This window comes from Camelus ferus, chromosome 18 (assembly GCF_009834535.1).
Source record: "Camelus ferus isolate YT-003-E chromosome 18, BCGSAC_Cfer_1.0, whole genome shotgun sequence".
NCBI lineage: Eukaryota > Metazoa > Chordata > Mammalia > Artiodactyla > Camelidae > Camelus > Camelus ferus.
Window position 1 is genome coordinate 3,858,268 of NC_045713.1, and position 13,121 is coordinate 3,871,388.

At 44.8% G+C, this 13,121-nt stretch overlaps 1 protein-coding gene, 1 long non-coding RNA gene and 1 other non-coding gene across 3 annotated transcripts in view; 2 read left to right on the top strand and 1 right to left on the bottom strand.

Moving 5' to 3' along the window:
* LOC102517196 (general transcription factor II-I repeat domain-containing protein 2) overlaps window positions 1–13,121 on the top strand; it is a 35,090-nt gene continuing 21,969 nt past the window's right edge. Inside the window, 8 exon segments of the mRNA XM_014556072.2 lie at window positions 1–27; window positions 29–100; window positions 5,535–5,673; window positions 6,481–6,600; window positions 7,659–7,842; window positions 8,010–8,038; window positions 9,337–9,391; window positions 9,802–9,845. Coding sequence (XP_014411558.2) covers window positions 1–27; window positions 29–100; window positions 5,535–5,673; window positions 6,481–6,600; window positions 7,659–7,842; window positions 8,010–8,038; window positions 9,337–9,391; window positions 9,802–9,845 — 670 coding nt within the window.
* On the bottom strand, window positions 1,364–4,004 carry LOC116657444. The gene is made up of 3 exons (XR_004312517.1): window positions 3,994–4,004; window positions 3,250–3,319; window positions 1,364–1,432 (listed from the first exon to the last, which is right to left on the bottom strand). It is a non-coding gene; the product is annotated as an uncharacterized LOC116657444 (long non-coding RNA).
* TRNAA-GGC lies at window positions 1,522–1,593 on the top strand. Its single transcript has one exon. It is a non-coding gene; the product is annotated as a tRNA-Ala (tRNA).

Sequence of the window (13,121 nt, forward strand, 5' to 3'; positions counted from 1 at the left end):
ATGGCCCAAGTAGCAGTGTCCACACTCCCCTGTGGGAAATGAGGAGTCCTCAGAGAGCAGGATGGTGGTGACGTTCCTCGTGTCTGCTCTCGAGTCCATGGTGAGATGGCCTTGCAGTTCTGTGAAATGTCATGCGGTTGGATCACTGCCAGAATGACAGCATGTCATTCACCACCACGTGTGACGTTCAGCGTCAGTGTTACATCCTCTCTGCGCGCATATCCTTTTTTACAGAGGATGGTGGGCTTTTTGGATAATTAAGAAATTTTTCTTATATTATGGATGAAATTATATAAATGTAAGCTTTCCAAATCCAAAAATTTAATGAAGGCACTTCTCTTCCCTTGTTTGAGAATACTTTTTGTTTAAATTCAAAGGTAAATTAGTAATCCATTGATATGCATCTATTTACATCCAAAATGTAAACTTTACCTTGGGTGAAAATTCAAGGAGAAATTTACAGAACCTCAAAGCATCTGATCAGAAAATACTGATTGAAAAAGGGAAAAATCAGTGACTTTATATAAGTGGAGAAACCTGACAGCCACTCCCTTAATCAAGTGACCAACGTGAACCTCAGGAGTCGTGGGACAGAGGGACACCCCGTACTTCCTGATGTGAGGCGCCGAGAAGGGGCAGTACAGCTGCTGTGGCATTCCTGCCACACGTGCGAGCCGCAGATCTCAGGAGGAGACCTCAGACAAACCCAAGTTAAGGGACACCCTACCAGACAACATAAATGTCAATCTCATGAAAGACGAAGGTGGAGATCTGTCTGTTCCAGATAGTAGGAAACTGGAGAGTCAGAAAAGTAAATAAAAAGTGTGATCTTGGATTGGATCCTGGACCAGAACAAAGTCTAGAGATTTATCTTCCTCTGTCTATAAAGGACATTATTAGGTCAATTGGTAAAATAACAAAGACATAACATAAGGCACTCATACACACACACACACACACACACACACACACACACACACACACACACACACAACCCCTAGACCCATCATATTTGAACTGTAAAAAAACAAATATAAAGATAAAATTTAAAAGCAAGTTATGGTAAACTGAATAATGGCCCCCCAAAGATGTCTGTGTCCTCATCCTCAGAGCCTGTGAACATAGCCTTATTTGGAAAAAGGGGCTTTACAAATATGGCTAAGCTAAGGACCTTGCGATAGGAGATTATCCTTGATTATTTGGGGGTAAATAAAACTGTTTTTAAAAAAAAAAAAAAACCCTGGGATGAATTTTTTTTTTTAAAGCATCAGGATCTGTTTGAAGAGAACTAGAAATGTCTTACCCGACAACTGACCACGTTCTTCTTTTGACAAACATTCATGAAATGCCTCCTATGTCCAGGCTTCTTCTGGGGCTGGGGCCACAGTGCTTGAGAAGACAGATGAGGTCCCCCTCACATAGATCACATGTTCTATTTGGGGAGACAAACAATAAACATTCACTGTGTGTATTTGTATCAGTAAATATAATAAAGATATTATTTTAAAAGAAGAGTCATGGGAGGGTGTAGCTCAGTGGTAGAGTGCATGCTTGGCATGCATGAGGTCCTGGGTTCAATCCTCAGTATCTCCATTTAAAAAAAATTTTTTTAAATAAATTAATTAATTAACCTAATTACCTCCCCTCACCAAAAAAAATAAGATAAAACAAGAGTCAGGAAACAGAGGTTTGGGGAGAGAACAAATGGTTAAGATCGGGTAGTCTAGGAGAAATTCTCTGGGTAGTTGCCTTTTATGCAAAGACCTCGATGAAGTGAGGAAGTGAGCCAGGCCAGTATCTGGGGGCAGAGTGTTCAAAGTGGTGAGAACAGCTTGTGCAAAGGCCCCGAGGCAGGAACAATTTGGGATTTTCAAGGAACATCAAAAAGTCCAGTAATACTGGAGCAGAGTGAGGAAAGATGTGGTCAGAAGTAAGGTTCAAGAGGTACCTAGTGGCCAGATCACACCACAATTGGGACTTTTCCCCTCAGGGCAGGAGGCTGAGTTTGCTCTCTGCCTGACTGTATGAACTGGGACATCCATCTTCTCAGGGCCTCAGCACTCCTGACTCTCAGGCCTTCAGATTCGGGCTACAATCTTCTTCAGAGGTTTCCCGAACTCAGACCTTTGAACTATACCACGGGCTTTCTGGGTCTCCAGCAGGCAGATGGAAGATCGTGGGACTTCTCAGCAGCTGTCATCACGAGAGCCAATTCCTCATGACAAATCTCATTTTGTATATATTTATAGAAGTGTATATTATACTTATTATAATTACATGACATTGTGATTACATTTATGCATATAGAATCTGATGGTTCTGTTTCTCGGGAGGACCCTGACTACTCTGAGTGGCGTCTGCCACATTTCTCCATTGACAAGTTACTATTTTTTCTTCCCCAATTCCTGCTTTTGGGAAGCAAGTCACTAAGTCCAGCTCGCAAACAGTGATTGTCAGTGCTCATCGTGGTAAGGTCAGGGGGCCCCTCTGAAATGCTACTTGTAATGTTTCAAGAACCTTAAAAGAATTTATGCCCTTTGAATCAGGTGTTCCAATTATATTTCCGTCCCATGGAAATAAGCAAACATGCACAGGAATGTTTATGTTTTTGGATTTTTTTTTTGAGGTATAATTGACATACAACTTGGATGTTTATCATAGTGTTATTTGTAATAGGAAAAGAACTTCAGTAACATTGCTGTTGAACTAGGGCTTATTCACAGGACAGAATATATATTCATTCAAAAGTCATGTTTGCAATTTTAATGCTCAAAAGTAATGAAACATGAATAAAGCAGAATGCCAACCTGTATGTACAGTAGTATGTTTCTAATTTTGTTTTTAAAAAGTGTACATGTGTGTATGTCAAAACACGAATAGTGGGTAATTCTGGGTAACGAATGGGATTACAAGTGATTTTTCCTTCTGTGTGCTTTTCTGCATCTGCTAAAACTTTTATAACATGCATATTTCATAATGAGAAAAATATTTCTAGAAAGATCTTTGCTACCAATGATGACCTTAATAAGACTAAAAATTCTAAGACTAAAAGACTTGACTTAATACCAGATTCTATATTTTAGATTAAGTGCGGAATTTTTGGCTCATTTGACACACACATAGATCTGCCATGAAATTCATGGGGCTTAAAAGCTTCTGGGCGCCTCCCTTGCGCTGGCCCCTTCCGTGGCCCTGGAAAGGTCCTAGTAACATATGCACGTATGTTTTTGCTAAAGTAAGGTATTTTACCACATCAGTTAAGGTTGCCGACTCCTACTCTGCCTTTCTCTGTCACAGCGCCTCCATTAGTTTCCTCTTGCTGCTGTAACAAATTACACAAACTTAGCGACTTTCAGCATCACAAACTTACCACCTGATGGTCCTGAAGGTCAGAAGACAGAAAGCGGATTTTACGGAGCTAAAATCAAGGTGTGCACAGGGCTGGCTTCCTTTTGGAGGCTCCCAGGGAGAGGCTGTGCCTTCTCTTTTCCAGCTCCTAGGGCTCAACTTCCTTAACTTGTGGTCCCTTCCAGCAAGGGCAGCAAGCTATCTATCCCCGATTCCATTGCCACATCTCCCCTGCCTCCCTCTTTTCCTTATGAGGACCCTTGTGGTTACACTGGGGGGGACCCTCGTGGGCCCACCCAGATAATCAAGATAATATCTTCCCCTCCAGATCCTAACTGGGATCACATCTGCAAAGCCCCTTTTGCTGTGTAAGGTAACATTCAGAGGTTCTGGGGATTAGGACAGGCTTGGGGGGGGCATTATTCTGCCTCCCATAATCCACTGTGTCAGGTGATACTGGAGTGGACGTGGGCATTTGTGGGGTCCCAAGAAGAGAAAGCTGAGCTGGGGTTACATTAGGTTTTAGTTTAGTGGTAAGTACTATGTGGCTTGGTGTTATTTGTGTGTCTGCGTAAGTTATTGCTAGATGCCCTGGATTAGCAATGGTTTCCAGGAACAATCCTATAGTTTGCTGCGTCAGCTCACCTCGCAGCATGACATCAAGTGACAAGACCCCAGGTCACACTGTGGTATGAACATGCTCTCAACTGCAGAAGTACGTGGGTAGCAGAGGAGAAACAAGGTTTTAAATGTACAGAGCCAGAAACCAGTCTTAGGAAAATTCTTCCAACCGTTAAATGGGTAAAACTGTAAACAGATGATTTTTCATTGCTGCCTTGTCAAAACAGTTCTGTCTGGTCAGAAGATACTCAGTAACGTAGCATATGCAGTTATAAACACACCACACATTCTTTTACATTTTTTCAAGGAACTACACAAAGTAGAATTTATCAGAATTCTAGTCTGCAGGGCATAAATCTATAGCACCACGATGAACAGCTGGTGCGTCTGTGTGTGAATTTTCCATGTTTTATGCATCCCTGCCGCCAAGAATGCAGTCAACCATATTGGAGTAAATATTAAAATTATCTCTATTCTCTCCATAGAAAATATTATAAAATTGTTGTCACAGAAAGAGGCAAAGAGTCTGCAGCCAAAGATGTAGGAAAAAAAGGCATGTTAAAGAGGTGTGTCAGACGGTCAGGATTCTGTGCTCCATTCCAATGTGGGTTTTTTTCCTCCCACACCAACAAGCAATTCTCCAACACCAGCTGGGTGTCCAGTTCACCTCAATCCTGACACTACTTACGCAGAGATAGGGTTAAGGGCTCAGTTCTACAAGACTGCCCCACCCCCTGCCCCAGATGACGAAGGCAAGCTCATATTGTCACCTGTGCTTCTGACCGACCAGCTATAGACTGAAGGTTTCCACGAGCCCCTCCTTGGGTCCGATTAACTTGCTGGAGCTGCTCACAGAACTCAGAGAAGCGTTTTACTTACTAGATTACCAGTTTATCATGAAAGGATATAACTCAAGAAGAGCCAGATGGAAGAGATGCAGAAGGCAAGGTGTGGGGACAGGGCTGGGAGCTTCCACGCCCCCTCCAGCTGCAGCACTCAGCCTACACCTCCCTTACCTTCCCCAGCCCTGCCCTGACCATTTAGGGGTTTAGGAAGCTTCATTACGTAGGCGTGATTAATTAAACCACTGGCGACTGAGTCAACCTCCAGCCCCGCTCCCCTCCCCCGAGGTCAGGGGGGTGGGACTGAAAGTTCCAACCCCCAATCACCTGGTTCGTTCTCCTGACAGCCGGTCCCATCGTTAGGTGGGTCCAAAAGTCACCTCATTAATATAACAAAAGACACCTTGATTACTCTCACCTCTTAGAAAAGTCCACGGGTTTTAGGAGCTTTGTGCCAGAATGGTAGAAGAAGGACAAATATACCTTTCTTATTATAAATCACAGATATCACCACCAGTGGTTAATAACAGTATGTTCTTCTTGGGCTTTTATGATGTCAAAGGCATCTGTTTGATAAATTTATTTTTTTCTTGGTGTTTTTTCTCATTCTAAAGAAATATTTGTTTTTATACCTAATTTTTTTCCTTACAGTGGACCTCTCAGGCCCCACAAAATCTGGATCTGCCCTTGTGTGTAACATTTCATTCTTTGTTTTCCTTTCAGTGTAAAGAACTGGCCAAGTCCAAAGCGGAGGTGGCCTGCATCGCAATGTATGAAGCGGATGTGTTTGTCGTCGGCACTGAGAAAGGAAGGGCTTTTGTCAACACCAGGACAGATTTGCAGAAGGATTTTGCAAAATACTGTAGGTGTTAATGATTTTATCCTTTGTATTCATAAATCTTAAAATATTTGCAGGCAGGACTTAGGTTTTCTTCTAAGATACCCTAAGCTTTATCCTAAGAATGGCTCTGACACACCCCTGTGACTTAGCGGACTGGTGAAGCCACTTAACAGTGAGTCCAAGGAACACGGTCAGTGTATTTTGCACTGTGTCCCCAGAAGGACTCTGGTTTTGCAGAATAAGTTTGAAGAGCACAGAGTAAATTGTCTTTAATTCCTAAGATGAACCCACACGGGAAAGAAATACTGTTATTTTACCCCTTCCCAAAGGAAAGGGAAAAACTCAGGGCCCGTTCCTTTCAGTTAATGACCCTTGTACTCCTTTGTCTTTTTTTTTTTTTTCTTTTGTTCTTTTTTACTGTGGGACTTTCAGAGCCTTCAACCTGCCAATATGTGTTACAAGGAGCACATATAGTGAACGGTGGGGAGGGTCTTCCTCTGCAGTGACTGTCACTTTCAGACTGGGTTGCAAATAACACTTCTATAATTCCCTTTGAACTACCAATATTTCCTCGTATGTTGAATTATAGTTCTTTATCAATAGATTCGTTCCAGAGATGATCACATTATTTTATCCTGTTCATCACAAATACCCTGTTCTTTGTTTTTTTTTTTTTTTTAATTAAAAGATCTTGTTTTCAAAAAAAAAAAAACCTTGCTGTATGTCTGTTCCTTCTTCCCCCTCTGTCCTCTCAGCACCAGAAGCATGGATGTTAAGGAAACGTAGAGATGCTTGGACACTGACTGTGTGCTGATCACTCGTTTACAGGCACTGCCGAGGAGCTGCACCAGGTGAAACCCCCGCACCCCGCCAACGGGACGCAGATCGATTCAGGGGAGACAGAAATACTCAGAAAAGCAGTGGAGGACTATTTCTGCTTTTGTTACGGTAAAGCTCGCTTTAAGCATTAATTCTCTCAATAGTTCACTACAGAAGACAGCATTAGAGATCCTGTTATCAGTGTGACTATTCAGAACGTCGCTTACACTGGAAAATCCACATTCTCATCAAGCAAAGAGCCAGTTAAGTACCAGGTCAAGTCTTCTTACAGAAGACACCTTGGTCTAGCAACACCTCCAGATTCATCAGCTTCAGCCTTTGCAGACCCCGCCCCCCTCCTACGGCCACACAGTTATTAAGCTGTTCATTGCTGACTCAGCTGCCAGCCTCACCCTCGCTGGTCTCCCCTCCTAACCACGTCTCCCCACGGGCATGGAGACAGGGGTGGTTTTTAATGCCTACATAGTGCTTTAAGGAGCGAGGGAACAAGCAGCTCTGCAGGTGTTATACTTGTGATCTAAGCCCTATAGCATCTCAGGGCCTGAGCATCATTCCTAGACAGCTGCTCCCATCTGTGTGACCTGCAGGTCCCTGTGAGCATTTGACTTTCGGGATCCCCAGCACAGGGGTTCTTGGGGCCTCAGGCTACACTTCCCTATGAGAAATGGGGCTCCAGCACCTCAGGGCGGGCCAGCCAGTGCAGAGACAGCGACACGGCCACAGGTGTCACATGAGGCCATGTGGACTCACCTTTCTACAGCCAAGGTAGTCTGACCTGTGCGGTGTGACACAGGGATGGTCAGGCTTTGGGCAGGGCTCTCATCCTCTGTTGGCAGCAGCTTGAGTAACCTCGGGGTGCTCCCTGCAGCCCTGGGTACTCCAAGGTGAGCACCCCAAATTGTACAACCTCCAAGAAAATGGAGAAAAAGACCTATTATTTTCTCTTATGGAAAATTTTAAAGTAAAATATTATACATTTTTTTCTTCTTCTTTTGGACCTTTGGTTGGCAATTTTATTAACTGGAGATATAGAGGAATAAGACACTTTACGCTTTCAGTGTTGCTTCAGAGCCAAATGTCACCACCGGTGTTTATGACACTAAGTGAAACTGACTGGCAGGGTTTTTCGCTCATACCACTTGAAGCCATCCTGCCTCCTCTTCTAGGTAAGGCCTTGGGGTCGACAGCAATGGTGCCTGTTCCGTACGAGAAGATGCTGAGCGACCAGGCGGCTGTGGGAGTTCAGGGACTCCCGGAAGGGGTCCCCTTTCAACACCCTGAGAACTATGATCTTGCAACCCTGAAGTGGATTTTGGAGAACAAAGCGGGGATTTCATTCATCATCCACAGGTGACAGGCTAGACCCACTCCTAACGGTTCATTTGAAGATACACTGACAGCTTAATTTCAGTTAGTTTGTTAATTCTGTCCCGTTACATTTAGAAATTGGTTGTTCAGATGTTTAGTCTGTCTCTCTTGTGTGTTCATGCTGGGTAACAGTATTGCTTTTCTTGCAGACCGTTCCTAGGTCCAGCAAGTCAGCTAGGTAAGTGACATCTTCTCACTCTCGGTGTCTGCCCTTAGATGCTAAACCAGTTCTGCTTTTCTTAGTTAAAATGCAAGTGCGGCACATTCTAAAGCTGGTATATTCTTTGCCGTTCCCACACTGAGGAGGCCACCTCTGACATCCCAGGGCAGGGGGTGGTGGTGATCTTTGCAGGGATGCATCTCAGGGAAACACACACACCCAGCCTGAGAGCCAAGATGCGCCCCTCCTCCCAGCTCGCGTGCCGGCGAGCTTCTGTGTCCAGACCACAGAGGGCAGGAGGCCTACCTTTCCCACGGGCCCAGGAGTGTGAAGATGAAGACGCTGGGGTCACTGCCTGGTCTTCGACCACCAGCCACAGGCCAGTGTTGTTTGGTCCAGGTGTGGGTCTGGGCTGTGTGACTGTTCCTGTGCTTCTGAGACACATGGTCTGGGAGAAGGAATGAGACTGTTCAGCAGAGAACCAGGGGCAACCTGTGGAGGAAATCCCCGAGGGCCCTTGGTAAGGGGTTAGACTTGTGTGATAGGAAGAGCTTCCTGGAGGAGCTGGTCCCCAAGGAAAGCAGGGTCTCAACAGCTTGGTTCCCCCGGGAAGCCCATAATCTCCTTATGATGCTGAAGGGACCAAAAAAACAATTTTACCAGAAGTGTTTAGAGATCCATCTATGGCCACTTCTTACTTTCTCAGATTATTATTCTGGAATGTAATTGGAAACCCTGGGCCGTAGCTGTTCATGAGAGACCAGGTCTAGAGACGGTGTCATGCTGAGACTACACAGCTACAGACACGAAGTGGCCGGGGCAGGGGAGGTGGTGTCTTACCGTCCACAAGGCCCACCGCGGGATCCAGGGGACATTGAGACACTCTCCTGCGCATGGACTGCTCACGGAGCAAGTCTGTTTCTGGAGCAGCTGTGAGTTCCTGGAGTCCCCTAGCTCACGTTAAAAGCGGACTTGAGGACATTACAGAATGGTAATAGCCGCTGACACTCTGTGACAGGCCTGTTCTAAGCACTTTGCATTTCTTAGTTAATCCTCACCCAACCGCCATTTCCAGACAAGGAAACTGAGGCACAGGGAGGCCTAGTAACCTGCCGGAGGTCGTTCCGGCCCCTGTCTCCTCCCCGGCCCCCCATTCTGCCCACACAGATGGCCCAGGCCCCGGGTCTCTCCTCCGCTGCTATCCCTTGATGACCTAGAGCCGGGAGTCCCATGCTATTTGCTTTCCCGCCTTTGGACATTTGTCATGTTTCAAGATGTGGGAAGGGGCTAGCACGTGTCTTTTTACTCCTGCACAGGTGGAGCTGGGGTGGTAACCGATGCTGAGAGATCAGTGACATCACCGAGTGAAAGGTAAGGGATCAATAAAAAAATTAAGTCTACATCTAACCCCAGCGTGTTAGTTTTTAGACTACGGAATGTCTTCCTTATTTTGTGACACATTCTTTTTTTTTTTTAATGGTGGTACTGGGGATTGAACCCAGGACCTCATGCAAGCTAAGCATGTGCTTTACCAATGAGCCATGTCCCTCCCCACCGTTACACATTCTTTACGCAAAAGGCTGTTTGGGATTATGAGACTATATTACACGGACACCTTTAATTTTGTAACAAGTTGTTAAGAAAGGTGATGTTAAAGTTGAGGTAGCTGTGCGTTCAGTTTGACGGGGGAGGGGAGCTATGCCTGCCTGGAGATCCGAGTGACTGGAGTCAGTGTGTCCAGATGCCTGTGGGCAGTTCTCACCCTGCCTTTCTCCTTTCAGTTCTGCCCCCGTCAGTGTGAAGACTGAACCCATGGAAGACTCTGGTAAGTACACTGCTGCTTGCAGAATCAAGTGTTTAGCAGTTCCAGGTCCATTATTTGACTCCTTTCTTTTGTTTTATTTAAAAAATGAAACTTTCAGTAAACTAGGAATAGAAGGGAACTTCACCTTGATTTAAGAAAAAAAATCTACAAAAAACCTACAGCTAACATCATACTTAATGGTGAGAAGCTAGAGTCTTTCCCACTAAGATCAGGAACAAGGCAAGGATGTTCCCTCTCACCACTCCCTTTCAACATTGTACTAGAAGTCCTAGCTAATGAAACAAGGCAAGAAAAGGAAACAGAAGGTATACAGATTGGGAATGATGAAATAAAACTCTTTGTTCATGGACGACATGATGGTCCAGGTAGAAAATCCTCCCCCGAAAAAAATGGGGACTAGGGCAGCAACTAACCTCAACTGGGGTCATATTTTACTCAAATATCTAGAAGAACCTTCTAGCTCAGTAAACACTAGATACAAAGTGTTATTTAGATATAATTAAAATATTTTGTTTACAGATATAGGAATTAGAACCTGACTGTGAAATGAATAAAAAGTCTCGAGGACCCATTTGGCATGATGATTTACTTTACACATAGAGCAGTGTTTTCATTTTTGGCCATCTTATTTTGCTGCCTTCTTGCACCCTGTCATTTCTAAATTCTCTGCGATAGATGTGCGTCACTATGACAGCATATGTTGGAAAAAATTCCCTCTTTGATGGATGAAGAGTAGTTGACCCCCTTCCCTGCCTCTCCTCACTCCTCAAATTAAAAATTAAAAAAAAAAAGGAAAAATGGCATTTGTTAGAGGGAAAATGTTAAAAATGCAAACCTTTTTAAAAACTCAAATATTGAACCAAGGGATGGGGAAATACTGAAAGTATTAAACGTGGAAAGGTTACAAAACCTAAAATAAGCAAGTACCGTAGTAAAACGAAAACTGAAACCTCGAAAAGATAGAAGTGAACACAAGCGGGCTATAAGAGGGTAAAATGAGAATTAAATAACGCTTAGAAAAGCAACCTAGAAATAGGAAAAAGTTCAGAATGTGAAGTTAAAATTAAATCTAAGATAATTCAAAAGAAAAGCAAGACTTAATATTAAGAAAAGTTGTAGAGAAAGGAGTAAAGAGAGACTGGACCTCCGTGAAGTGGGGGTCAGAGCAGCTGTCGGGATGCGGTTTATGGTCCCCTGCCTCCAGCCCCTCCGGGCACAAGTGGCCCAGCCTCCTCTGTAGCCCCTGGCTCCTCCCTTGTCATACCCCAGGGTCCCTCCGCCACAACTGTGGGCGCCCGTCCCTCCAGTCCACGTGTAAACACGTGCTGGGTAGACACCCCACCTTAAATGTCAGAATCTGAAAAATAAGAGTGCTTGTCCATTTTAGTTGTTCTAGGTAAAACCAACCCAAATCAATGAAAAGAAAGGAGCTGAGTATTTCAGCTGTGGGGTCGTTTTTAGGGGGTGGGGGTGATTAGGTTTACGTATTTTATTTTTAAATGGAGGTACTGGGAACTGAAGCAAGGACCGTGTGCATGCTAAGCACGCACTCACCACTGAGCTACAGCCTCCCCGCCAGCTGTGGGGTCTCCATCCCACTTCCACGTGTGACGTGCCTCGCACGCTTGCCCCGTTCCTCTTCGCCTTGGACACGTTTCCAAGCTCAGATACGTTCTGCCTGGGTCTCGGATGGTCAGAGAGAACTTAAAACCCCCAAGGCACAATCTCCTCTCCGAAATGGGGAAGACAAGTGGGGTGGGAGTGAGGGGCTTTCAGCTCTCCCCAGGGGCCCTCCCCAGGGGCCTCATCTCGTCATTCTCCTTTGTCATCAGCTGTCGGGTGGGTGAGTGTTTCCCACCTGCCTTGAAGCAGGCCTTCTTTGCTGAGGCCTCTCTTTGGAGATGTGGTTCCCTTTAAACAAAAATATGCTCCCTGATAAGATGACTTCCTACTGTGGGTTTCACGACACGAATCGCTTGCAGCTGCCCACAGGCTTCCAGCGGCCCTATTTCTTGTGATGTTTGTGTAGCAGTTGCTACACAAAGAAGTGTTTAAATGGTTTGGATTTTTTAATTCCCCCGTGCCCTCTGTCTTATTTTGAGGAAAGGCTGAAACGAATCTGTTTTCGTTAGCATTTCAGACACGTTCTGCATTCTGCCCTGTCAAATCTGCTTCAGCCGCCTGCATTAAAACGGAATTTTCTTTGACAGCCCAGCTGTCACGTTGTTCCAGTGTTTCTGTTAGGAGAGTCATTAGTGCCTTATCGACTTGGAACTCATGCTTTGAAGTTTTACTGTTACATTACAAAGGTTATACACGTTTAAAATAAAAATTCAGACTAGTAGTAAGTGAAATTCCTCTTCACCCTTTCACCCTCAAAACTCCATCTCTCTTCAATCTCCCTACACCTCAAATTCCATCCTCATTTTAAGAAAAACAGGTCTTAGCAATTTGTGAAAATTCTTTCGGATCACTTACCAACACGTTAGCTTTTTTTTTAGCGCACAAGTAGACCTCCGTTTGTGAACTTGCATTTAATCTTCCCGTCCGGTTACCTTTCTGTCCCATTTCTGAGCAATTTCCTCAGCTTAGTCTTCATTTCACTGATGTGGCCATCAGCTGTGTCCATTCTGCTGCTCCGTTTTTAGCAGACTTTTCTTCTTGATAGTCACGTTCTTTGCTCTCCAGTCTCACTATCCCTATGCCAACAGGGCTGTTAAGGGTTTTCAGAAGACCGCCCCCCCCCCCCGAACTTGTAAATTAATGCTGAACAGTGAATCCCAAGCTGTGTCACAGTTTCTGCTTTTACCGCTATTAACATTCACAGTTAAGTTATATGTGTACTTCGGTATCAGTTATCTATTGCTGTACAAAAAAAAGCACCCCAGAACTTAGTTGCTTCTAACAAGGATTTAGTCTTTCTTAACAGTTCTGTGTGTTGGCCAGGCTGTCCATCTGGACTGGACTGGACTGGCCTCGCCGCTGGGGCTGAGGCCTCAGCTGGGAGAGCTGAGCCTGCCTCTTCTCGTGGTCTCATTCCTCCAGGAGGCCCACCCAGGCACGTTCACACCGCAACTCTTGTTCCAAAAACAGTGGGCACTGACCCACACGCTCTTTTCAAGCCTCTGCTTGCATCCCATTGGCCAAAGCAAGTCACATGGCCAAGCCCAGCTTTTAAAAGGTAGAGAAGTAGACTCCACTGCTAGAAAATAGGGGAGAGAAAGTCGTATTGCAAACAGGTGTGCGTCCTGAGACGCGAGACATTTGTGGCTAATT